This window comes from Geotrypetes seraphini, chromosome 2 (assembly GCF_902459505.1).
Source record: "Geotrypetes seraphini chromosome 2, aGeoSer1.1, whole genome shotgun sequence".
In the NCBI taxonomy this organism is placed as follows: domain Eukaryota; kingdom Metazoa; phylum Chordata; class Amphibia; order Gymnophiona; family Dermophiidae; genus Geotrypetes; species Geotrypetes seraphini.
The window spans coordinates 358,714,255-358,741,469 of NC_047085.1; the positions used below are offsets into that span (position 1 = coordinate 358,714,255).

At 41.7% G+C, this 27,215-nt stretch overlaps 1 protein-coding gene across 6 annotated transcripts in view; it reads left to right on the forward strand.

The window, feature by feature from the left end:
• The window catches only part of C2H7orf57 (chromosome 2 C7orf57 homolog), a 143,026-nt gene extending 128,672 nt beyond the window's left edge, over nucleotides 1-14,354 (forward strand). For 4 of the 6 annotated variants that reach the window (XM_033930469.1, XM_033930466.1, XM_033930467.1 and 1 more), the window contains 2 exons: nucleotides 9,821-10,073; nucleotides 13,138-14,354. In XM_033930469.1, coding sequence (XP_033786360.1) covers nucleotides 9,821-10,065 — 245 coding nt within the window. In that variant the 3' untranslated portion in view covers nucleotides 10,066-10,073; nucleotides 13,138-14,354. Of the gene's footprint in view, nucleotides 1-9,820; nucleotides 10,074-13,128 lie in introns of all 6 variants that reach the window. The other 2 variants (XM_033930470.1, XM_033930471.1) reach the window with 2 other exon arrangements.
• Nucleotides 14,355-27,215: the final 12,861 nt, after the last annotated feature.

Below are 27,215 nucleotides of genomic sequence, written 5' to 3' on the forward strand. Positions count from 1 at the left end.
CAGGATCTGGAATACCTGGAAGTCCGGTTTCACATGGGGCAGAAGAAAGTGTTCCTGCCTGTCTCCTGTCAAGAGAAGCTTCATGCCACTCTGGTTCCAACAGCATGGCAATACCTTCAGGTTCTGGGGACCATGGTGGTAACAATCGATGCCCGCAGGGCCGCAGGGTTTCAATCGATGCCCTCAACCCGCAGGGTTTCGGAGCTTCAGGCTCTCTCCCTTTCTGTTTATTAGAGATTCCACTGTGATGTTGAGTACTATTCCTTCTTTTCTTCTGAAAGTGGTTTACTGCTTTTGCTTCCTCTGGTTCAAGGAAGCAGGACCAGGTGTTGCGGTCCTTGGACATGTGCAGAATTTTATTGCGATATCTGGAAGTCACCAATGAGTTTTGCCTCTCTGACCACCTGTTTGTTCTGGTAGGTCCTGCCCGCAAAGGTAGGCCAGTTTCTAAGGCTACCATTTCCAGGTGGATTTGCATGACCATTTCTGTGGCTTATGTGGTGGCTGGAAAGAAGCCCCTGAGCTCATTCAACCAGAGGTGTTTTGTTCTCTTGGGCAAAGTCGTCGGCTATTTTTCTGGATGAGATTTGCAGGGCCGCTACCTGGTCCTCCTTACATACATTTGCCAAGTTCTACAGGATCGATGTGACGGCCAAGCAGGATGCTGCTTTTGGTGCCTCTGTTCTGGCAGCAGGCTCATCAGTTCCACCCTGAATTTTGGGACTGCTCTGTTACGTCCCGCTGGTCCTGGAATAAAGTGGGATTGTACAAGAACAAAAGATTAGGTTCTTACCTTTGCTAATCTTCTTTCTTGTAAATCCACACTTTATTCCAGGAAGCCACCCTACACCTTGCAGATTCACCGATCGTCTGCCTTTACAAATACTGGTAAGATGGATTTGTGTTTTCTCACTAGTCTTTATGAGAGTGCCATCAGAACTGATTTAGCACTTAGTTTGGGATGGTCCCTGTTTCAGGCACCCACTTTGATAGTGCATGCTGTGCAGGCTGTGTCTCCCTATAGCACTGTTTTGTAAGCTGGATTTCTGTTTTCTGACTAGTCTTTATGAGAGTTCCATCAAAATTGGTTTAGCAGTTAGTTTGGGATGGTCCCTGTTTCAGGTGCCCCCTCTGACAGTGCAGGCTGTATCTCCCTATAGAACTGTTTTGTCATTCAGGTTTCTAATGTCTCATAACCTGTTCTTTCATTTTTCATTGTTGCTGTTTTGCATTTGTTGATATGAGCAGAATTGATTTACTTGTCGGGGAGTTCTCCTTGTTCCCTTCTTTCTTGTTTTTGTCCTCTTCAGATGTTCCTGGCTGCTTTTAGACTGATTGAGGAACTCAGGCACTGACACAGTGATGAGGTATGAAGGGGAGAGGTTTAAGTCTCTGTAATTTTGAGGCTTCCTACAAAGTCCTAGTGGTTGTACGAAAATAACCCACTTAAAGTGTGGATCTACAAGAAAGATTAGTAAAGGTAAGAACCTAATCTTTTTGATATAACATATACCATTGTGTTATTAATTTGGCATGATAATGAGCACCTTTGCTTCCATCTGAATACTTTACAGTCTCATTATTATGTAATGTGTATTGCAGTAAATTAATTCTGTATTAAGATATATCATTGGCAAATAATGCTTATTCTTCTCCAAGGACAAGCAGGCAGATATCCTCATATCTGAGTGACATTATCCATGGAACCCGCCACAGACAGTCAAAAAGTGTACTGTCACTTTAAGACTTCTCATACTGCATGTATGCTAATGCCTTCCTGCCCAATGTCGGTTCGCGGGACCTGCAGTTCTTAGTTTTCCGCGGAGCTGAGAGTCTGTGTTTTGGAGTCTCTAAATGCATCAAACTTTTATACTATTTTGTGCCTTCCCGTTCTTTTTTTCTTCAGTTTTTGGTCATAATGGCTGCAATACTCTGTTCATGTAGCTTTCATGTATTTCCTTACCTAGGCGACTGGTTGATTAAGGCCTCATCATCACAACAAGCTCAGCAAGCCATCAATCCCACAGTTTGTCTACTGGAACTATTAGGATTTGCAGTTAACCATTAGACATCGCATTTTCAACCAACTCAGACCTTAGAATGCATAGGAGCTCTCCTAGACACAACACAAGCTTGAGCTTTTCACCTCAACAAAGACTCGACAATCTTATCCACGTATGTCAGAAAGTCTCCTCCCTTCAATGCATTGCTGCACATCAAATATCTCGTAGGTCACATAGCACCTACAGTTCACATTACTCCATTTGCACATCTATATCTCATAGTGCCCCAATGGACCTTCTCTATCCAGTGGACTCAAGCCACTGGGGCTGTTTCCCAACCAATAGAGATGACCTCAAAACTTTGTCAATCCCTTAAGGAACTGAAAGGGGCTATAGCTGAACTGCTTCAACTAATAGCCAATCTGTCAATCAAATTGGGAAGGATTCTGGAAGATTGGAAGGTGGTGAATGTTACATCGATCTTCAAGAAAGGTTCGAGGGGAGATCCGGGAAACTACAAACCGGTGAGTCTGACCTCGGTACCAGGAAAGATGGTAGAGGTGCTGATAAAGAACTGTTTCATTGATCACCTTGATGGACACAATCTGATGAGGACCAGCCAGCACGGCTTCAGAAAAGAGTATTCTCTGAAGCTAAAAGGGGATAGATTCCGTACAAACGTAAGGAAGTTCTTCACCCAGAGAGTGATAGAAACTGGAATGCTCTTGCAGAGGCTGTTATAGGGGAAAACACCCTTCAGGGATTCAAGACAAGTTCCTGCTGAACCGGAACATACGCAGGTAAGGCTAATCTCAGTTAGAGCACTGGTCTTTGACCTAAGGGATTGCTGGGCACGCTGGACCACTGGTCTGACCCAGCAGCGGTAATTCTTATGGTGGATACTTCTGGTCAGTCTTACCAGGGGCCTTCTCTTCCAATCTCCATCTCACCAAAAGCTACTTAAATGGATGCTTCCATACTCGGCAGGGAGCCTACATCTACAGCCTGCACACCCAAGGCATCTATACTCCTCACAAGAAATCACATCAACCTCCACATCAATCTCCTAGGGCTCCAAGCAATCCACAATGTCTTTCACACTTTCCAAGATCATCTCCAGAATCAAATAGTGCTCATCCGCGCAGACAATCAAGTTGCCATGTTCTACTAGAACAAACAAGGAGGCACAGGGTCTCTTCCACTCTGCCAAGAAATAATTCAGATGTTGACTTGGGTGATTTCTTGCAACATATTCCTCAAAGCAGTATATCTGGCAGGAAAATAAAACGTCTTAGAAGACAAGCTGAGCAGACTCTTTCAACCTCACGAATGGTCCCTAAACATAACAATCTCGCAACAGATATTCACAGATTGGGAGACCCCCAAAGTAGACCTCTTTGCTTCCCTCCACACTACAAATTCTACTCTTCTGTTCCAGACTTTACACTCCAATTCGTCTGGAATCAAATGCCTTTTTTCTTGATCAGCAGATCAGGTTTCTATGTGCTTACCCTCCCAATTCCTCTAATCAGGAAAATCTCAGACTTCGTCAGGAACAAGCACCTCGGTGGCCACATCAACCATGGTTCCTTCTCCAACAACTCAGTGTACAGAAACCCATCACACTTCAAGTGTTTCCAACATTGCTGACACAGAATTAAGGTTCCCTCTTTCATCCTAATCTATGTTCATTAGCACTCACAGCATGATATCTCTCTCCCAGCAAGTAGATGCTTTTGCACTATCTGCTCCAGTGTCAACCATCATTTAAGCTTCTAGAAAACCTTCCACACAGCGTTGCTATCATTTCAAGTGGACTTGCTTCACAGTCTGGTGTCCACTCACTAGATCCGATCACTTGTTCTCTTCCATCGATCCTAGGCTATTTTCTACATCTTTCAAATTCTGATCTCAAGACTACTTCAGTCAGAGTTCATCTCAGTGAAATTTGTGCTTTTCATTGGACAAGAAACCATTATCTGTACATGATTTGGTTTCTGTATTCTTAAAAGGCCAAACCTCCTTTCAGGCCTCCTGCTGTGGCTTTGGACCTTAATACAGTACTTTCCACTCTGCTGAAGTCTCCCTTTGAACCACTCTCAACTTCATCTCTCAAATATCTCACTTGGAAAGTGGTCTTCCTCATAGCTTTTTCTATCTTTGTTGTCTGCATGATGAACTGTGGTGAAAGGGAAAGTCAAGCCAGTCAATGGGGAGGATGGAAAGGAGAAAAACACTAGATCAGAGGAGGTGGGAGAGGAAAAAATGCATCTCTACCTGCCAAGAGGGGGGTGGGGTGGAGGAATGTGTTATCCCCACAGTCCATTCCTGCCCCTTTCCAATTTAAGGGCTGCCTAACTCCTTGTAATCCCTTCCTCCCATCGTCTATCATACATCTCTCTCTCTCCCTGTAGAGAGACCTTCAAAAGGATTTTTTAAACTAGAAGCATACTTGCTGAGAGGTATTAGCGTGTGTGTGAATGGTGGTTGCTTTAGGGAAGCCAGGATGAGCTTCTATTTGTTCCATTGTTGGAGGGAGAAAGATAAAATTGATTGTCGGGTTTGTGGATGTATGTGGATAGTTGGGTGATCCGTCGTGCGCTGGACTTTGGCATGCCGACAATCCCGTAGCAATATTTGTGTGCAGGATATTTATGCGCTGCCATTGAAGCCTTTCCATTAGCGCTCTGAGGGGGACGGGTGGGGGATCTCCCCTACTTCATTTACAAGTCCTCGCACTCCCGTTAGGTGTGTGTGGAGGGGGGGGGAACCTCCCCCATGACACTGAAAACTCCCAAACAACGAAAACAGAAAGGATAACGGGAGTTTTCAGTGTACTTGGGGGGGGTTCCCCCCCAAACAGGAGCAAGAGGACTTGTAAATATAGTGGTGGGGTTCCCCCCACATCCTCACTTACAGCACTAACGGGAAGGCTTCAAAGCTGCGGAAGCGGCGGCGCACTTATCCTGTGCGCAAATGTCACCACGGGATTGGTGGCGTGCCAAAGTCCAGCATGCTTTTGATGGTGTACCAGATAGTTGGGTGGAGGAGGTCAGTACAAATGTGGGTAATTTATTTTGGGTTTCTTATGATGGAGTTTCTGTTGAAATATTTATGGGATTTGTAAAAAACAGGAGATAGAGCAGCTTTTAAAATAAAATGGGAGGGGAGGAAGCTGATAGTCACTCGAGCATATGGTTCGATGTAGAGCATCCTTGAAGGATACGATTGAAACAGGCCTTTTAGGGAATCCCAGTAGATGGATTTTAATAATGGTGAAAGAAAACCATGAGTGTTTAAGGGGAGAGCAGAGAAAAGGATGCAAATTATCCCCATCAACTTTGTAGCAGCTTATAGATACAAGGAAAAAACACGATTTGAAATGTCTATACAATTGCTAGAAGCCTAAAAAATAAGATGGTAGCATTAGAGTACACAGCACTAAATGAAGATATAGATATAGGCATCTCAGAAACCTGATGGAAGGAGGACAATAAGTGGGATACTATGAGGTACATAATCAAAATGAAAATACATCTAAAAACATGCCTAAATTACACTTGGGCAACCTAGTGCCGGTAATTGAAACAGGTTTTTAGATGTATCTGGAGACATCTTAGGCCTCTTGACCTCCGCTATGCGTCTAGAGCAAAAAGGGGCATTTTTCAAGGAGTGGTTAGAGGAGGTAGGCAGGATATGGACCGACCAAACTTAGTCATCCTGCAGTGATAATCTAAAGTTTGACGAGACTGCCTAGACAGAACTTATACATTGTGACTTAGGCAATCTATAAACAGGTATAAGTGTCCAGAAGGTATCCAAAGTAACAAGATAACCATTGCAGGGACAAAGTACACACCCCTCCCACACACACTTCTCCAGTGATCACTGACCCCCCTACACTGCCATAAAAATCGGAATAAAAACATACATACCTGCCTCCAAAACATCAGCACCTGGCATAAGAAAACCTAGTAGAGCTGCACAGAGGTGACTTAAGTAGTTGGGGGTGGGGGTGGGGGTGGGGTAGTGAACCATAGAGAGGAGGACCCAGGCCCATAAGCCACTGTAACCACTTCAGCCATGGTGGAAAATATGAGTCCACCAAACTCCCTAAAACCCTACTGTACTGCTATATACAGTCATGTGAAAAAATTAGGACACCCCTGAAATATTCAGTTCTTTCTTAAGAAATGTTCACATATCGATGTCAAATCTTTTTTTTTTAATTTATCTGTGGAAAAGAAAGTGATGTAATTGCAGGTAAACAACAAAAAGTTTTATTGATGTACTCATGAAACAAAAGTTATCCACAAAAATGTGTATTTTAACTGAGGAATAAATTAGGACACCCTAATAGCTAGTGTTACCCTCTTTGGCTGAAATAACTGCAGTGTGATGCTTGTTGCAGCTATCTACCAGTCTCTGACATCGGTCTGAAGAAAGTTTGGTTGAGCGCAGACTGTTTAGCATGCTTAGGGGGCTCAGCTGTGTTCCGCAGCACGCTGGCTGCGTTTTCGCTCCTCTGCCCTTCCAGGTGCGCATCTGGTAGTCCACAGGGGTTGAGGCATAGTCAGACAGTAGAATCTGACTGGCAGCCCGTAGATCAGCTTGAAAGATGCATTTCCAGCAGTGTGGCAGTGAATTCTGAACTGGCGGTTGAAGAGGCTGGAAGCAGGTGCAGCAGCTCTGTGTCTGGTATCTGTGAGTACAGAGGAGTTCTTATAATTTTAAATATATATATTTGTATTGGGACAGAGGAGTGTTATGATGGTCCCAAACTTGTTCTCTTAGTGGCACCGTACGTGCAGGAGACAAAGGGCAATGAGCACTTTTCACATTATATATTTAAAATAATAAGAAATGTTGGGTTTTTTTTTACAAAATTTTGTATATTTTACAAGACAAATGCTAGTATTTTGATAATCTTACTCTGAAGAGCATATTAATTAATCTTATATACTCCTATTGGTCTTCAGTACAGAGGAGTTGAAAGACTCCAACAACAATTTTTAAAAAGTTAATTTTGAGGGGTTTTGAAGGTTTCCTAGTGTTCCTCTGTGTTCTCCCAACTGAAATATGTTATTTTTGTAATTTTTTAATTTCGGGAAGTGCCATTTTTAGTGTGAAGTTGAGTCCGGTGGCCATCTTGGATTTTTAACGATCTTTTTTTTCAACTTTCCCTGCTTCTTTAAAATTCAAAATTTTGCCAGGAAAACTTCTGGGATGGAGTCCTTAGGGTCTCCTAGAATGGATTCATACCAAATTTGTGCAAAATTGCCGCCTTTAGAGTGTTTTTGCACCTCGTGCAGTGTGCTGCAGTCGGGGGGGGAGGGGGGGAGTAGTAACTACTGGTTCAGCCTCCCCTTCACAGAAACAGGTGATTGATTACATGCTCAGCTAGCCCTTTGGGGTGGCCACATATGTTTTCAAGGCTTGGTTCTGCGGCTTTGTCTGTCCGCCACGAGACGGACTCTCCGCAACCTAAGAAGCACAATTATAAGCCATCTAAGGGTGACTCTATGCTCTAGGGTCCAGATACCTTCTCAGAATTCATGAGATTTTGATGGTCCGAATTTTGACCCAGGGTTCTGACTGCTGGGTGCTTTTCTGTTCCCCCTGCCACCATAAACTATAAGGGAGTTGTGAGATGTTTACGTGGCACCTTTTTTGTGAAGCTCACAGCTGTGCCCTGTAAGCTGCCCCTCTGCTCCATTGCCATGTCTTGGTGGCCAGTCCATCACAATGCTGACCCCTCCCAAGACCAAAAGGTCTTGTTCTGGGCATTTGGGACTTGGACAAATTTTTGGTCAAGAATGTGGTATAAAGATAGACGTAGTGGCAGTCTGGATGATCAAAAGCCTGGACATACAGATAGACGATTTTGGGGGAAAAATATATTTGAGACGTACTTTTCGAGAATGAACATTTTGCTGTTGCTGACTTTGGGTGACTAGTGTCCTATGTCCAAATCGGACAGACATTTTTTTTTTTAATTATGCCCCTCTATGTATTTAAATATGTATTTTGTACTCCACCTAGAAGGACTGATAGTTGGATAAATAAATAAAATCCCAAGCTGTGTCTTTTAGGAGGTGGTCTTTGGAGAAAAGCAAAGGACGCAGAAACTGGTCTCTAATTTGTTATTGGTCATACTGGTGGCCATTATGGCATGTTGGCACTCTGAGAGGGGACCCATATTAAGAGAGTTGAGATGGAAGTGGGAAGACCTGCTAAAATATGATAAGCTTTTATGGGTGCTTCGAGGACAGGGTGAAAGCTATATCATTTGGGCTAGAATGTGGGTATGGGAAGAGGGGATAAGGGGGTGAATCTAAGGGTTTTGAAGGAAGGGGGATATTTGTTTACAAGGGAGGACATCAATGATAGACCATGTATACCTTAAGTGATAAAACGCATGTTTATAATCTTTTTATAAATTATATAATTTGAAAAATTCAAACATTGGCCTAAATTCACTAACCTGGCTGAGGCAGTCTGCTCTGTGTCCGATCCGACGCAGGCCAACTGATTCCCAATGGGTCTGTATTCAAATGGGGGCGATCCAGACGCATGCGCAGACCATTTACTTTTCCTGTAGATGGTCTGCGCATGCGTTTGATGTCCGTGGGGGTTTTTTTTGTTTTTTTTTTACTTTTTACTTGCGAGCCCTTGGTTTTGGGTTAAAACCACAAGCTCGAGTCGGGGCAAGAGAATTGGGGCAGAGCTCGGGGCAAGACTGGAAAATCGGGGCAGGAGAGTGGGGGTAGAGAGCAGGGCTGGAAGATTGGGGCAGAGATCAGGGTGGCAATGGAGCAGGAGAGTCTGCAGGGACGTGTGCGACTGGTCCCCAGTAGTCACTTCTTCTGTTGATCAGCCAGCCCAGTCGGTGTCCCAGGTTTGTTGAGTGCATCCCTTCCCTGCCTACTTTGCATGCCGTTTCCCCTCATTTGCATGCACGAATCGGAATCAGATCAGAGGTTAGTGAATTGGGTCGGAGGAAAATCGGGTCGCAAACTGATCGGTATACTATCGAATTGCTTAGTGAATCTAGCCCATTGTACAAAGAAACTCAAAGAATTAGGAAAAATATTACAATAAATTTAGAGGAGGAATATTAACAAAAGAAAAATAGGGAACTTCTACTAAATATTTCTTAAACAGATCTTGTACTGTCATAGTAACTGATTTAGGAAAATTCAAAATTTGCAAATTTAAATGTCTTTTGTAATATTCTACGTAGTTTTTGTTTTCCAATGAATTGGTCCTATTCTGTATTAGCTTCACATTAACATCTTTAAGGGACTTAATATCATCTTCAATACTCTGACACTTTCAAAACATGCAGATTTAGAGTCCTCCTGTTCCTTAGTGATGGTATCGACTTTCTCAAGTGAAACTGATAAGTCCACCGAAGATTTAACAACTGCTTTATCCAGCTTGTTCAGCATTATCCATATAGATTCCAGCGTTACCACCATGGGATGATTAAGATTAAGGTCCTCTTTATTCAAGCCACGGTAGTGAGTGCCGCATTATAAATACACCGAAAACCGTTCAATCCCTTTGGGCTTTGGTGCATTTACCATGCCAGACCACACTATTCAGCTTGATAAAAGAGGCTCTAAGTTACTTACTTGGGGAAGCAGAAGAGAGGGCTCCAGAGATTTCTACAGGTTTAGCTCTAGCCAGGTCGTACACAACAGATCTCATCTTCAGAGGAGCTTCACCTCCTCTTCCAGTTGACTCTTTGACCTGCACCACCAACTCCAAAACTCGGGATCCAACTAGAACAGACTACTCTCTTCCTCCCACAGCCAAAATAAAGTCTGCAGCTCCTCTTCCAGAAGTTAGCAAAGCAATGCCATCTGTAGCTGCTGACTCTGCCTGCAATGATGACACTTGTGCTGGACATGGTGATGAATTGAGATCCTGTGGAGACAGAGAAGTTTCCAGACTTAGTTACAATGATGCATCTTCAACAGTCGCAGACTACAAGTCAACACCACCAGTTCTTCCTACTAGGGTCCTGAAAGTAAAACGATCGATTTGTTGCTGCTGAGATGTTGGGTAAGTTAGAGTTGAGGAGGGAAATCTTAAAAATCAGGACCACAGAAAGTGATTATAGGCTACTCACTGCCATCTTGACTTCTCTGCCCTGCCCCTCCCCCCATTTATAATCTCTTATTTAAATGTTTTGTTAAAAGATAATAATAGAAAATTGGAAGTATTATCTGGCTATACCATATAGGAAAAAAAGAAAAGGGTGGGTGAGCAGGGGAGAATGGAGTGAGAGCGGAAAGGGAAGGGAAGCTGGAAGCTGAATAAATATTGCTGAACTGCTTTGATGTTAAATTGCTAGTATTCAGCTGTATGTTGGATTTGTTCTATTTTTTGGTTGCTTTGCTTCCATTTTCAACAATAAAGATTTATTCCCCTTTTTACTACGCTGTGGTAGAGGCTTCTACTGTAGCTTGGAGTGCTAATTACTCCGACGCTCATAGAATTCCTGAGTGGTGGAGCATTTTGTGCTCCGGGCTGTGGTAGAAACCTCCACTGTGACTTAGTAAAAGAGGGCCTTAATGATTTTAAAAAACTCCTTTATAAAGGATAAAAAAGCTCAAAGCCTCTTAAGAATAATCTTATTAGATATCAGCTATGAATATTGACTACAAAGTGATCCTGACGCAGTGATTACAAAATTTGATGCAGAATTGGATTTGGAGAGCACATGATTGAATGCTAGAATGGTACTACAATACTCCAGATAAATTCCAGAATATTGATTGCTTCTCTGTATTTAAAATAATAGCAAATGTGTACAGCAAAATTAGGTTGTTATGGGCATTTTGAACATGTGGATTTATCACAGCAAGAACCCAATGATTACATTTTGAATCTAGCCTAGATTAGTAGTTAAGGTTGGCTGCACTGATGGCTTTGATTTCTAGTATGAGATCCCCCTCCCCACATTTTATACAATGTTGCTTTGAGTATTGGTTTTCCTATATAGTTTTTGTTTTCATCACCTACATGATGGGTATATCTAACAGGATTAATGTTAAGAAACCTCTTTAAGAAACAACAGTCCTTCTTATATATATATATATATTTTTTTTTTTTTTTATTTGATCTAATAGTTTAAAAAATTGCCTTAGGAAACCTATTTGATAAACAATTAAAATAATAAAACACAAAGCATTATAGCTCATAAAAAATCATTATATAAAATATTGTGAGATATTGACATCCTATATGCAACAAACCTCAAAACAAAAATTCATATATAAATAATATAGTAGGTTTTCCTGGAACATGATAGTTTCTAAGAACCAAAATATGCAAATTAACCTTTTCATAGATCAATTGTAAGCAAATTCACTCCCCTTTTTACAAAGGTGCAGTAGTGGTAAATGTTCCAAGCCCATTAAATCCTTATGGACTTCGGAGTGATTACTGCAGCAGCAGCCACTGCCGCACCTTTGTAAACGGATTCCATAGATCTTGAATATTCATAGGACTGCATGAAAACCATAAGTAGCTGAGGTTCCCAAGCACTGAAGTTGGAAACCATAGCTATGGGAGCCCATTTTTGAAGATCTCAACTCTCCCTGTGTGAAACAAAGATAGCAGAGCAAAAAAGAGCACAATGGACCTCCAAGAGTGGGTTGACAGCCAAACTTTGTTGAAGGACCCAATCTGGGTCATGTTTTGGTAAAATGCATGCATCAGGAGTCTATTAAAAGATATATATATACATACACACACACATATTTAAAATTTGCAAAATGCATGTAGACAAAAAGAATAATAATTAACATTTAAATTAACACAAATGTTCACTGGGCTTGAGGTGCACTTTCATTCACTCGGTCTTTATGCAGCATATAGATGTGGATATTAATATTTTTTATTTATTTTTAAGTATTATAAAGATTTTGATACCATTATTTTTCTTATCAATCATATTCAACCTCCAATGTGAAAATCATTTTTGTGTTCTTTAGCTCTTACCGCTATATGCAGTGGCATTATTCCCTGATATTGAAAGAACAGAGGATATTATCTTGACTGTATTATTGATATTGATGGTAATTTTATAGTTAACTATATTTTTATATTCACCATTGTTTGCTAATCATTTGCACATTTACTTTAGTTTTTTCAAGATGTCATCTTACTCTGATTTAAATTGTGTGTTTTTAATTTACTCTCCCCTTTTAAGAAGCCACATTAGGGTTTTTTATTTCTGGCTGCGGCAGTAAAAGCTTTGATGCCCATTAAATTTTTATGAGCATCGGAGCTTTTACCACTGCAGCTGGTGATAAAAAACCCCTAACGTGACTTTATAAAAGGGGGGAGGGGGAAGGAGGTCAAAATTTAATTGATCATTAGTCTTTTTGTCTACATGCATTTTATTTATCTTAAATATAGTTTTATAAGTTTGTGTATAGATATCCATATTGCTTTTAATAAATCCCTGACACAAGCATGTTGCCAAAACACGGTTCCTGTCAAATCCTCCAGTAAAGTTTAGCCTGTTGTACTTTTTTTGCCCAGCTTTGTTTCCTGTGCTTTGGATTCCCCCCATCCCAGTGGTCTCAAACTTGCAGCCCAGAGACCACATGCGGCCCGCCAGGTACTATTTTGAGGCCCTCGGTATGTTTATCATAATCACAAAACTAAAATAAAACAGTTTCTTGATCATATGTCTCTTTAGCTATAAATTACAATATTATTATTAAGACCAAAAGGAAAGATCTATAAACTATAAAGAGTTTTACCTCATGCAAAATTGTCATTTCTTTAATAAGACATTAACTATTTTTTCTGAGGCCCTCCAAGTACCTACAGATCCAAAATGTGGCCCTGCAGAGGGTTTGAGTTTGAGACCACTGCTCTATCCTGTTGCCCTGAAAAAAAGATGGCCAGCATAAATTAAGCCTAGTTTTTATTTGTGAAGTGTGTTCATGTTTTCCGATGTCAGAGAAGGAAGGAACTACAAGGCACTTACAATCACTGGTTTGTAGTTCTTTCCTTACCTTAACGAAAAATGTGTTTTATTGTACTGAATTACTTGAACAATCCAAACATTATTACTATTCACATATATGTTCTTCTACTGATTTTGCAGATTCTGAGACGAGTCAGCCTGAATAAAAGCTTGCAAGCATCAAGTCAAGAATGGATTCATAGACACAATATAGAGGTTTTAAATATTTAGGACAGGTTTTAGACATTTTGGCATTTGACAACAAAAAACACAACTTAAGAAATTATACTGTATCTTCACTTTTGAGCCAAACTCTATTAGATGACTTGTCTCTAACAATTTAGGTCAATCTGAAAAACATACCATTTGCCTCCAGTTTCTTAATTCTTACTACTTAATGAATTGTTTCTATGGGTTTTAAAGCATTATACCTATCAAACCATATCTCATGGTAGTATAACTTGAAGTCCATATTCAATTATATTTGAATATGTTTGTAGTACAAATTAAGTAAGAATAATGATAACCTTGAGCCAGGTTTAGTAAGTTATTTTTCTTTAGACATAAAACATTAGCAAATCTTAAGTGAATGAATCCAGTTGTTTCTCTATATTCTCTACTTAAGAGGCTGTCCAACAGCTTCCAAACTTATAAAAACTATTTGCATTGTCATTCACACCAAAGGTGGCTGCTCTTCAGTTTTTTTAATTGCTAGACTGTGCTCATACATTTTGGGCCTGATTCTATAAAAGGTGCCTAGGTTAGGTGCCCTCATCGTGGACGCCTAACTAAAATTTGTGTGTAGCTAAATTGTATTTTAATTGGGTAAATTGCATGATAATTGATCACGCCATTAAAAACCAATTTTTTATTATTAATTAGGGTTGGACGCGGATATCCACCTAAGTCGAAGCACTAACACTTAACACGCCTACCTGAAAAGTAGTTGTGGTTAGGGGTAGAGAATATGAGTGGTAAACTTAGACATTGCTAGGAGTGCGAGATAGGCACTGGTAAATTAGGCCAGGTAAAACCAAGCCTAATATTCCAGCACCTACCTCAACGATGCCTAAGGATACCTAGGCGCTGCTAGGTGTGATTCTATAAATGATGCCTAGCGGTTAATTGACAGCTACATGAACCAGTGCCTACAAGTTAGGCATGGTTAGGCACTGTCATAGAATCAGGCCCTTTGAGCCTGTTGGTATGCTAAAAAAAAAAAAAAAATAGAATAATTATAATTAAACATTAGAAAATGGATTGTGTCCTGTTTTCAAGCTGATGTGAGTTCCATTAGGCTCGGATAGAAGCCTGTTGATATTGAGAACTGAAATGGGGATTTAAAAAAATAATTAAAAATGTTTGAAAAAGCTGTCTTTTTATTTGTCTAAAAACATTATGGTTTTGACTTCTATTTCATTCACTCACCTTCACCTTTGGACACACAGCTTTCCATAGCTTTCAGAAAGTAAGCTTGCAGTAAAGCCAGATCAAAAGATGTTCCAGTATCCAGGGCCATAAGGATTTTCATCTTCACAAAGTCTATTACTTTCCTGTATTTCAGATTTTAATGTAATAATTGTGTTGCTGCAGCAGGTATTATTGAAAGATGGTTTCATTATAAGTACTGCTAATGGCAATAGATTCACAGTTTACAAGGCAGAACTTTGCCCTGAGGTCTCTTATATTACCAAACACTACTATACTATAATTAGTTCAATGAGGACCCCTTTTACAATGCCTTGGTAGCGAGTCCCAGCATTACAAATATGATGCAGCCCATAGGAACTGAATGGGCTGCATTGTATTTGCCGCACAGGAATCACTATCACGGTTTAGTAAAAGAGGCCCTGAGATTTTTCACACTTCAGAAAGGGCAAATGTTTTTACAAAAAACATTTAAAAGAAAATAATTGGATGGTACAACCTACATCTTAAAATTAGGGCTTCATATCTTTGTGGTTGGAAATTTAGATGTCTATTTTTTTTATTAAGAAATTGGCCTCCTGATATTCAGTCTGCAGCAATCAGAGGTTTTAAAGCCACTGATCACTGCAGGCTGAATCTAACCAGGATATTCATAACTGGGCCATCCAGAAACTAGTATTCAATATCTGGGACAACCAAAGATTTAGAAGTTATGTGGATGCCAGTTGATATTCAGCACTAGTACCTGCATGGCTAACTGAGAAAGTTTGGACTGTCTTGTGTGTTGTCCAATTTGTCTGATTAGCTGTGTCACCAGCACTGAATATTGTCAGTGTCCACATAAAACTGCTGGCTCCTTCCCAGCTTTGTCCATAGATCTCCACAGCATCGCACAGTGTCATGGCAGTGAGAGGATATTCAGCGGCACTGAAAATAAGTGTTTATAGGGTCTTCATTAGGCAGATTGTACTTGTAGACATGTTGAGTGGACTAAATGTTGAAACAGAGTTCTCCAAGGACAAGTGAGATAGCAAGTCAACATCACCTAGCATAGGAAATGCTACTTTGACATGCTGCTTTAGCTTGATATTGCTTGTCTTCATTTTTCCTTGGAACTGGTTGGTTCAGTGGCGTAGTAAGGGGGGGGGGTTAGGGTGCCCCCCCTCGCTCCTTCCCCTACTGCTGCACATGCGTGCAGCTTCCCTTCCCCATACCTTTGTAACATTCCTAGTGCAGCACCAACCCTCAACCAGCTTTGGATCATCCTCTGATGAAACTTCCTGGACCCAAACCTAGGAAGTGACATCAGAGGAAGAGCTGACGGTGGCGCAACAGCAGGTTGAAGGTTGCTGCTCACACAGGAATGTTAAAGAGGTATGGGGCAAGAGGGGACCGGAAAACGTGTGGAGGTGGGAAAGGGACCCCACTGTCCTGGGCGCCTCTCAACCTCGCTACACCACTGGGTTGGTTGATGCACATCAGGAAAGCTCATGTAAGATATATACATTTTCTGAATAATGTCAAATTGGTAAGTTTTTTTTAGTCTTGTTGCTGTCATGCAGTGAATTTTTTTGTTAGCACTTTTAGGGCCTCTTGTCACATAATATTATTAATCATGAGTCTTGGCGCTCTTTTTGTAAAACTTAATTCATGCTTCAATGTCATCTACCTCACTGCAGTCCAAAACTAAACCCTGATGGAAAGAATTGTGCATGTTGATAATATCATTATGAATCAACTATTACAGAAGGGGAAAAAACCCCAACCTGATCTCTTTTCAATTTTAACATACCATGAATAGTATTACTCCTAACTCAATAGGTACATTTAAACACTTTACTACATAGTGGGTCTGTTTTAATTTGATTTTTACAAATAAATCCTCCTAAATAGGGATATGTTGTTGCACTAAAATTTCATTCAAAAATATTGAAACATATTATCCCATCTAATTGTTGGAACTTTGCTGGGCTAGATTATAAACTTCTCAGAGCTGATCAAAATACCATAAATTGATTATTTATGTGAAAAAACTTTCCATTTGATATTGCCATTTAAACATACTGGTTTCAGAGAACGCAATCTGTTAATCCATCTTTGTTCTTTTTGAATCAACAGTTTTTCTCTATCACCCCCTCTCTTGTTCACCTCAATATAATTATCAAACCTTAAATCAAGAGAAAAAGTGGTTATGTTCTAAACAATGTTGATAATCCTAAAAAAATCTTGTGAAACACACTAAGGAGTAAATTCTCTATTAGTACGTCTACGTTAGGCGTGCTTTAGACGTCTGGAAAATGGCAGTGCCAATTAACCGGTACTTAGGTGTACGGTAGACGTCCCTACAATCTAGTCGCGCAAAATAAACGCAGGTTTCTGAAACGTCATTAAGACGTTTCCAATGGACCCATGATAGACGTGGGTACGGTTTTTTGGACGTCTCCAATGGACCCATGATAGACGTGGGTACGGTTTTTTTTTTTTTAAATTATACTTTATTTATACTCTTTATTATCACACATTCAGCATTGTAAGTATAGGATGATGAAAAAGATAATTAAAACACCATTTTCTAAACTATATATTAGTTAATCTAGCAGAGAACACTTCTGTGTTGTATCTTTTTCCTCTAGGATATCAGAATTGTACAGTTTACCATTAATACAAGGAAAAAAAATATGTTATGTTTCAAAGGAGAACTAGAAGATGAAATGTACCTAGTGGGTGTTGAACTTACATTATCAGTATGGAAGGTGGGAACTGGTAGATGTGTGCTACACAGAAAGCTGTACAGGAATGTCATACTCACCTCCTATTAGAAGTGGAAAGGATAGGACTTTGAACACCATATAGACTTTTTATAAACTTCGTTTAACTTCCACAAAGACTGGCAGGAAAGGCACCCTAAGTCATCCAATAAGCTTTCTCTCGATTTCACAGAGACATTATTTCAGAGAGGATAGTTTAGAAGTGATATCTTGCTCGAAAGAACACTCTCCTGGTCTTAAAACATTGCAACAATCAGCTCATTCTTCACAACAAGAAACAGAATCAAAACACAGATTAAACCTGAATGTGGCTTCCAGTTCACAGGAAGAGGAAATAGCAAGCAGCACAATGCTGATCTCATTGTGACATCATCAAGGTGCACCTGGAAGGTAGATATGCCACAAGTAAAAGACAAGCCAGGACTTGAACTCACAATCTACAGTTGATCAATATAGTGCTTTTACTCACTGACCTACACCTGTGTCTCTGGTTCCCCTGTCAAAGCATACCTTAGTGATGCAATGATTACCCCTTGTCAAATCTTGTACCTAAAGCCATTTCTGGAGACTCCCATTCCCAAGTCCCCAACATAGCTCAGTGCTTAAAAGCACTGCATGTATCTTCCAAAGGTCAGGAGTTCAAGTCCTGACTAAGGTTACCAAAGACATAATATTTTTTTTTTCCCCACCCACCCAAACATGCATAGCTAAGCTAAAATATGTGAACCTCTTCATTTATTTAATTTATAACGTCATTGTGTTTGGGGGAGGTGAAGTTTCATTAGGTTTACATGGTAAGCTTCTAAGCTTGTACCTAAAGCCATTTCTGGAGACTCCCATTCCCAAGTCCCCAACATAGCTCAGTGCTTAAAAGCACTGCCTGTATCTTCCAAAGGTCAGGGGTTCAAGTCCTGACTAAGGTTACCAAAGACATAATATTTTTTTTTTTCACCCACCCAAACATGCATAGCTAAGCATGTGAACCTCACTTCCCAATCTTCACTTATTTAATTTGTCATTGTGTTTGGGGGAGGTGAAGTTCATTCTGCTGTACTTTTTTGTATAACAGCGATATCGGCGTGGTTTAGGATGTAATCAACAGTGTTGATGTAGTGCGGAACAGCCGCCGCAAGCACGCCCAAGCGGCACAAACACGTCATCGCGTTTTTTTGTGTTGTGACATCATAGAATCGCCCGTTCTTCATACGCAGTTATTTCCTCTAAAATGGCAGCTAGGAGACAGCCAAATTTCTCCACAGAGGACTCCAGGCTGCTGGCCAGGCTCTTTTTAGGGCATGAGCACCACTATTTTAGAGTGGCAGGCCATCGCAGGTCATACCTGCAGTTCAGGGACTCCTGGACCCGCCTGACCCGGCGGTTCAATCGTAGAGCCTCCTGTCCCAGGGAAGTAAGTATTCCAAGTCAGGCCCTCACAAATAATCATGTAAAATGTAATGATGGAAACCTGTCTCAATCAAATTGTTCATGTTTTTGTGGGTAAATTTTGATTCCTTTTAAAAACTACAATTGTGCATAATAAATCTTTTACATTGAATACTGAAATTAAAGCACATCCCAAAGAAGCAGTAGTAGGATTTCAAATGACAAATTCAGCTCCTAGAAGGCATCTATTCCATTCACAACATGCACACAACTAATTTTTGGGTCACAAGCTTCGCATTTGTAATAGAAACATCTTGAAATCAACTTTGCCAAATTGCTGCTATGTCATTTCAAATACCTTCAACTTTCCTGTATCAATCTGCTGGTCTAGGGAGATAGTGGCATGACATTTAAAGTGACAGCGTCAGTACCCTGACATCAGGGGTTTCAAGCCACGCTGCTCCTTCTGACCAAACTATTTTATTGCCCCTGCTGCATGATTGTAAGCTCACCAGGACATGCTGTAATGTGGGGCAGTGCTGATAGGCTACAGCCTCAGCACCCTGTGGTTGTGAGTTCAATCCCACACTCCTCCTTGTGATGCTGTCCATGTCACCTCACCCCCCCCCCCTACTGTCCCAGGTACAGTAGAGAGATAGCGATGCCTCCAGCACAGAAAGGTGAAAATGCTGGAGTACGTGAATACATTCATGTAAAACATGTGGCAGAAGGGGGTGGAGGCAGACAGCAAAGCGGATAGGGGCTCTTGGAGGGCAGCGTACTCCATTTTTATGTGCTTATAGAGGTCAATACTTAAGTAAACATGTTATGCCACAGTGCTAGATGGCACTCATCATATCCCTCCCTCTCTGTTCTTTCTCTCTCTCTCTTATCCAGGTTGAGGATCTCAGGAAAAGGGGGCGGCTGCTGAGGCGCCAGGAGCGGGCCTTCCTTGAGGGGGTGAGGGAGGAATTGCGCGCTGAAGCCGGTGAGTAATGAGTCCAGCGTGTGTTTCTTTGTGATCAGCCTACCAGAATAAAGATGAAAATGCTTGAGTAGCTGTCAACCATTCTTAATCATAAAATCTGCAGTAAAGCTGCTATTGTGATATCATGTCACAATGGCTTTATGGTGTTCTACTTGCCTCACTTACGCTACATTTTGATGTTTACAGTGTAGGTGCTTTGCATCCTGTTATTAGCATTTGAAGAAAATAACGTAGTAAATAATGTCATGTTCAAAAGTGTTGTGGACATATCTGACTGTATCCTATTTCTCTCTTGTCAAGCAGCAGCGCAGGCACCCCCTCAGGAGGCCCCGCAGGTGATGGAGGGAGCCCCACCCTGGTCCTCAGCAGAGGAGGAGGAGGAGGCCTGGCAGCCCTCAGGACCGCCCACACCACCACTGCCCCCTGGACCTCCACCACTGCCCCCTGGACTGCCTGCCCCACCACTGCCCCCTGGACCTCCACCACTGCCCCCTGGACCTCCACCGCCTGCCCCACCACTGCCCCCTGGACTGCCTGCCCCACCACTGCCCCCTGGACCCCCACCGCCTGCCCCACCACTACCTCCAGGACCACCACCACCATCCCCTTTTGGACCTTCCCCTTCCCCCACCCATAGCCCTTCCCCTCACTCTCCTGCCCTTCCTGTTCCCATCCCACCCCCTTTCCTTGCTGTTCCCCCCCCAGGAGCAGCCCGACCAGCCTCAGGAGGGGGCAGGCAGGGATATGGAGGCCTACTCTTCCATCTTGGAAGAGGTGCAGGTATTGAGAGGGTGTGTTGACAGGATGGAACATGCCCTCTTGCAGCTGGTTGCCGAAAGAGGGCATGGTACCAGCAGCCATACACCCTCTCAATAACTGCACCTCTTCCGCCCCCCTCGCCTGAGGTAGCTCAAGCTGCTCTTGGGGGGCACCAACCCTCTTTCCCTGCGTTATGTGTTATGTAAATAGTTATATTTTTCTAAAGTTTACATTTTAAAAAAAGTTTTCTATTGTAATAAAAAATTTTTTTATAGTTTAAACTTTCCTGTGTGGTTTTAACCTTGTAGCATCAGCAGTTTAGTGGACAGATTCCAAGGTAGATAGGGGTTCAGGAGGGACTGCTGAATGGGCCCTTTTCAATATAACAAGGTGACATATAGAAAGTTTGACAATCTTTATTGGGGTCTGTCATTCATTCTATTACCTGCTAGCCACTCTGATGTCAAATCATTGCAGAATCTAGGAAAAAAGTAAGTGAATGCAAGGGTATATGCAACTGTAGGTAGATGACGACATCTCAGCTATGATGTGCAAAATAAGGCAGTCCCTGTTCCAAAGTAAATGGCTACATAAGGAAGAGAATATAAGTCACTGTGGTAGATTGGTTGTTAAGGAATAGGGTTACTGCTACTAAGAGTTGGCTCCACACCAGGAGAATCCAAATGAGACATGTGGGTTTTTCTTCCTTTCACGGAAGGTGATGGAAGTAAAGGCCACATACCTCAATCTATCCTCCTGGTTCTTGAGCTGCACTATTTTGGTTAAGCAGGTGTGGAAACCACAAAGATGCTCACAGCTGCACTGCTCTCAGTAATACAAAACTCCATCTGACAATACTGCAGTTGCCTGTCTAAGACACCTGAAAACAGAAAAGAGAAGCTGGTTTACACAAGGTTCACAAACAGGGGGTTCAACCCCCAAGGTCCATATCTGTCCTCCCTTCCCTGAAGCAATGTGTTAACCTCATTTATGTTGAGCTGCTTAGATGTCACCGTGGTAGAGTTGTTAAAGCCTTAACTCGCTGATGGTGTGGGTTAATATCACCTGTAATCCTCCACTGCTACTGTTTAGAATTCATGTGAGGGAATAGACTAACTGAAAACAAAAAGTTTGTGTGCATATAACAGCAGGAATGCGTGCCATGGTGTTCTATGAGGCCAACATTATCAATTTACTATTGTTCCTGAAAGTCATCAAGGATACCTGTGTGAAGAGAACAATAGAAGTGTGAAACATTTATTTCACTCATCAGAAGAGTGACTCAAGTGAAGAATAGTAGAGTATCATTCTCACCTACAACTGTTTGGCTAGGTGCAAGCTGGTGTGCTGAGCTGATGAGCATAGTTAACCTGAAATGAAGAATAGAGAAACTGTTAACAAAGACCTATGTCTCCAAAATGAAACACTGAAGTTGTGGCAGAACACACACCTAGAAGTAACAGAGGTGCTAACATACCTTTAGACTCCTTATTAAAAATGGCAGCCATTAGCCACTCATTAGGAATTTTCCACCTGAACCATGTACACTGATTGGATGTCCATTGAATGGCAGTGTGTCCCCCCCCCCCCAACACACCCAACCTATTCTTATCAATGAGTTAGTACACAGAACCATTCCTCACCTGATTTTAACTTGCCTGTAATTTGATTCTACAAAGAATTAACTTTACCTCTATGAGTAAACCCTCTCAGATGTATGAACACATCCATTTTACTTACATATCCATATTTCTACCTGTAAAATATCTACCACCATGGTCTTTATCAGTCTTCTCAGTCATTTTTGTCAGCCCTGTGGAATGGAGAGTAAGAGATATCAGAAATAAAATAACTATTATAAACAATTGCACACAATGAAAGCCCATAAAGAGAAGTCAGTTTTTGCTGGTTGGTTTCTTTAGTTCTATCATAAGGACACCTAAGTAGCTTACAAAATATCATTCTCACCTGGACTTACTATCTGAGCTGCTTCTAGAAAAGATAAAACAACATATTAGAATGACATGTAGCTTGTTAATGGCTCTGTGGAATAGAGAGAAATGGGAGACAGAGATAGGAAAAAAAAAGTAAAAGACTAAGACAGAGTAAAGTCTCAAACATCTGCATAAGGAATAGGACAGAATAGAAAAGAAACACTGCTCACCTGGACCTTCTTATACCCATGCACGCCTAATTAGCGTCTGACGTCAGTAGGACGGGAAAAGTTTCTCAATGCGTATTGGGCACCGTTCGGGTGCGGTTCCTTGGCCCGCTTCCTAACCACGCCCATCACACCTCATTGGCTATCCTATGGGGGTGTGTTTGAACGTGTTCTACAAGTAGCCTGAAAAGATATCTTCACCTTTACAACATGGCTCCAAAACGGAAATCGAATTTCTTGCATGGAGAGTTGCAGATATGGAAAATGGAAGTGGGGCAGACCATGACATTATGAAAGCAGGGAGAGTGGTGGGTGTAGGCATCTGTGTGTAACCTGGCCTGGCCCCTTCTTTTCCCTAACAATTGATTCCCCTCCACACTTAACACAAAACCTAAGTCCTCAACAATCCCTCATACCAACACCCAGAAAAATCCATAAACTAAAGAAATACAGATAATGGGGGTGGGGAGGAGTGTCAAAGGCAGAAGGGAGTATAAAGGAGAACAGGCAAGTCATAGCACAAAGTTTCATCATTGAGGAAACGGAACACCACAAACACCAACTCACATGAGGGGGTCTTACATAGGAAAAATGGCTGTGCCAAAGCTTTCTATATACTAAGCACGCCTAAGTAGCGGCTGACGTCATAGAAACCGTTAGGATTCAAATCTAATTGGATGTGCATTGGATGTGGTTTTGCAATATACAGCTGTAGTGACGTTGTAGTAATTTCCTTCACATCTCTAAGCTCTATGTTCTAAACAAAGTTACCTCTATAGCTCTATGCCTTAAGGCATTGCTTTTTCATCTTCCATACATCAGGGGGTTCAAGTCTTGAGTAAGGTTAGCAAATAGGTTATATTCATTTCTCAGCCAGGACACCTGGTAACTCTTTAGCCTTGCCTTTACATATCAATATTTTGCTTCAGCTTTTATTATGTGCAGCCCATTGTCTAATATTTAATGCAACCTGTTCTCTCTCATGCTGAACACCCTCCCCCCACCAAAAACATCCCCCCTAACTGGATCATTCTTCAACACCTGTCCAAGCCCTCTGAAGTTTGATTTAACTCATAGCTGTTGCCCAATGCCTATATTGCATCAAAAGAAACACATTCCTACTAGAATGGCTTGCAGTTAGGAGCAAATGAAAATATCTCATGCACCTGTAGCTGCAGAATGCTGAGGAGAAACAGCAAATTCCACCACTTCTGAGAACTGTTAGGATGCAAGGAAACAAAAGTGAACAACAAACAGCACTGCAATCGGCTCTCTTTTGAAAGCAAAGAAAAACCAGCACACATTATCAGCACTTAAAAAGAGAATAAACAGATACACACCTTAACATTCCAGCTTCCCTCATTGCAAAATGGAGGTCTTCAGTTGCACAAAACTGACCTCATTGTGACCTCATCAATCTGCATCTTCCAATGTAATATGCCACAATTAAAAGATGCGCCGGGTGTAGAACCCACAACCTCTGGATGTTAGGAGCAAAGGCTGGCTCCTAACCCATAGTGCTACAGCTGTTTGACTGAGCTGTCCGTGCTTCATTAGGTATGATATCAGGATGAACTCAAATAAGTTTAAGCAAAGGAATGCCTAAAGATTTGGAACGTTTTCAAGTAGAAAACAAATATCAAATATGTATTAAAGAATTGCAGCACAAATAACGCCTAAACGGAACAGATTATTTACAGTCCTATATGCATTAGTACAGTGCTTAGAATGAAGATTAGCGTGTAAGAAAAACGGAGCTCCACCTCACATGCATTCAAGCACACTTGGGAATATGGGTTTGGGGCTCAGTGAAAGCATTTGTAGCTCAACACGGTAATGCTCAACACGGTTCTGACCTCTGAAACTCCCCGGTTCAACTCCCACCTTTGCTCATTTTAATAAGGTCCTAGTTTTTTCCTATTAGCTCTTATAACATTTCCCTTTGCAGGCAAACCTATTTTCAACTTACCATGGCTCGGACATCCTAAGCAGTGATGAGAACACATTAACCAGGCGATCCACAAATGTCATCTTGCTGTCAGAGGAAAGGTTTCCTTACCCAACGAGTGGTGGACACCTGGAATGCGCTTCCAGAGGGAGTAATAGGGCAGGGTACAGTACAGGGGTTTAAGAAAGGATTGGACAATTTCCTGCTGGAAAAGGGGATAGAGGGGTATAAATAGAGGATTACTGCAAAGGTCTTGGACCTGTGGGGCCGCCGCGTGAACGGACTGCTGGGCATGATGGACCTCAGGTCTGACCCAGCAGAGGCATTGCTTATGTTCTTATATATTACCCAAGTATGCATTTTCTCTGCAAAGGGTGATTGAAAAACCAAATTCTTGAATCAATTCATATAAATTCACACAACTGATGGTGCAAAAGTGGCACCCATAGAGACTCAGTGGGGAAGGCCGCAAAAGCATCCGTTCAGAGTGCTGCCACCGCTGCTGTTTTTGGAGGCCTCAGAGTGGAGGTTTGTCAGTCTCATGGTGGGAGCGTCAAAGTAAAGATCTTCAGTCTATCCAGCTTCATCAGTGCATCAGAGATTCTGGTGTCTTGATGTCCAAGGCTGAGGCCTGACTCCAATGTCAGCAAGTCAAGACAGGCAGAGACCCTGGAGTATATTTTTGTGTTGGACATTGAGCAATCTGGCATTCCAAATATGATTCAGAGGTGTTCTTTGAAGAGGGTTCCCCTGGATTTTTGTCAGATCCTTCCCCACCTCATGAAAGATGAAAATCCCCACCACACAAGTTCTCATTTATTAATTTTGTAAAGGAAATAACTCATCATTCCAGAGATGGGGGAGGAGCCCAGGAAAGAAAAAGTGAACATTTTCCAATTCCTTACCACCACAATCGCCAGCTCCAAAGGCTATGAAAGTGCCCCTTCACAGAATTCTTAACATCATACAAATGTGGGAGATTTCCTCTCTGTATCTGTCTTTGACCAAACCACTTATGTCCTAACTTATTCCCTCCCCCCATATCTTTCAAAAACATGTACAACCATTAATCAGAATGGATGCATAATATATCAGTCTTGGAATACCTCTACTCCCACTCCTGCCTATTCTGGCACTAATCTCAAAATGGCTGTGCTGGTTTCAGTCTCATAATGGCTACCATGACATCTTGCAGTAGTCTTGGGAGGCTGCTACAGGAAGTTAAGACAGCCATTTTGACTATGGAGTAGGCATGGGAAGAAATGACTAGGGATCATTCCTTCCCCAACAAAGCTTCTAGATCACCAGGGTTTCTAAGGTAGGTAGGGTGGTGGTGGCATTTTTGTTTGGGGTGGGTCAGAGTGAGGCCCATTTTCTTTGGAGGACAAGGTGAGGCCAAACTGTGGCCCACTTTTGTTTGAGGGGAGAGGCACACCAGTTACATTTTTTGCACAATGAAATTCTGCAGATTCAATTTTCAACCCAAACATTAAAAAATGCACTTTTGATTGCCTTTTAGTTCAACACAAAACCAATTTCTTTTTAGATCTGTAATTCATCAAGATGCTAGGACTCGAACATGAGTCGATGGCACCTACCTTGGTTCAGAGAGAGATCTAGAACAGTTTTATTGCATCTTTCCTGTCTAGATCCCTAGCATAACTAAGACCACATAGGTAGCCAGAGCACTACATAGTTGAAGACTGGTAGTAGGGCAGAGGGAAATTGTTTTCCCTTTTTGCTTTATTAAGGCAGTTAGTAGGTTCCTGGTATTTGTCAAAAGACCCTTGGAGAATTATAATGAGGGAGCAATGCCCATTGATTTAAGGTAGGGAGCATCAAACTTGAGGCCAGAGGAGTTTGAAAGAGATAAACAACAATGGGAGAGATGGAAGGAAACCAGATGGAGGGATACTGAACCTGGGAGCAGAAGAGAGGGAAGGAAGGAAGCCCAATGAAGGGATGTTGAATTTAGGGGACTGAGCAAAGGAGAGATATATACTCAGTGAGAGGGAAGGGAGATGGAAAGAGAAAATGGCGGAAGCGCTGATAAAAGACAGCATCGATGAGCATCTAGAAAGGAATAAACTGATGAAAACAAGCCAACATGGCTTCTGCAAGGGAAGATCGTTCCTAACAAACTTATTGCACTTCTTCGAAGGAATTAACAAACGAATGGACAAGGGACCCCATAGACATCGTATACTTGGATTTCCAAAAAGCCTTTGACAAGGTACCCCATGAACGCCTACTACGGAAACTGAAGAACCATGGGGTGGAAGGAGATGTACATAGATGGATCAAAAATTGGTTGGTGGGTAGGAAGCAAAGGGTAGGAGTAAAGGGCCACTACTCTGACTGGAGGAGGGTCACGAGTGGTGTTCCACAGGGGTCGGTACTCAGACCGCTGCTGTTCAATGTATTTATAAATGATCTAGAAACAGGGACGAAGTGCGAAGTAATAAAATTCGCAGACGACACCAAACTATTTAGTGGAGTTGGGACTAAAGAGGACTGTGAGGATTTACAAAGGGACCTGAACAAACTAGAAGAGTGGGCAACGAGATGGCAGATGAAGTTTAATGTAGAGAAATGTAAAGTCTTGCATGTAGGCAACAGAAACCCGAAGTACAGCTATACGATGGGAGGGCTGGTAATGGGTGAAAGTATCCTAGAAAAGGACTTGGCAATAGTGGACAAGACAATGAAGCCGTCGGCACATTACACAGCGGCCTCTAAGAAGGTGAATAGAATGCTAGATATTATCAAGAAAGGTATTACAAC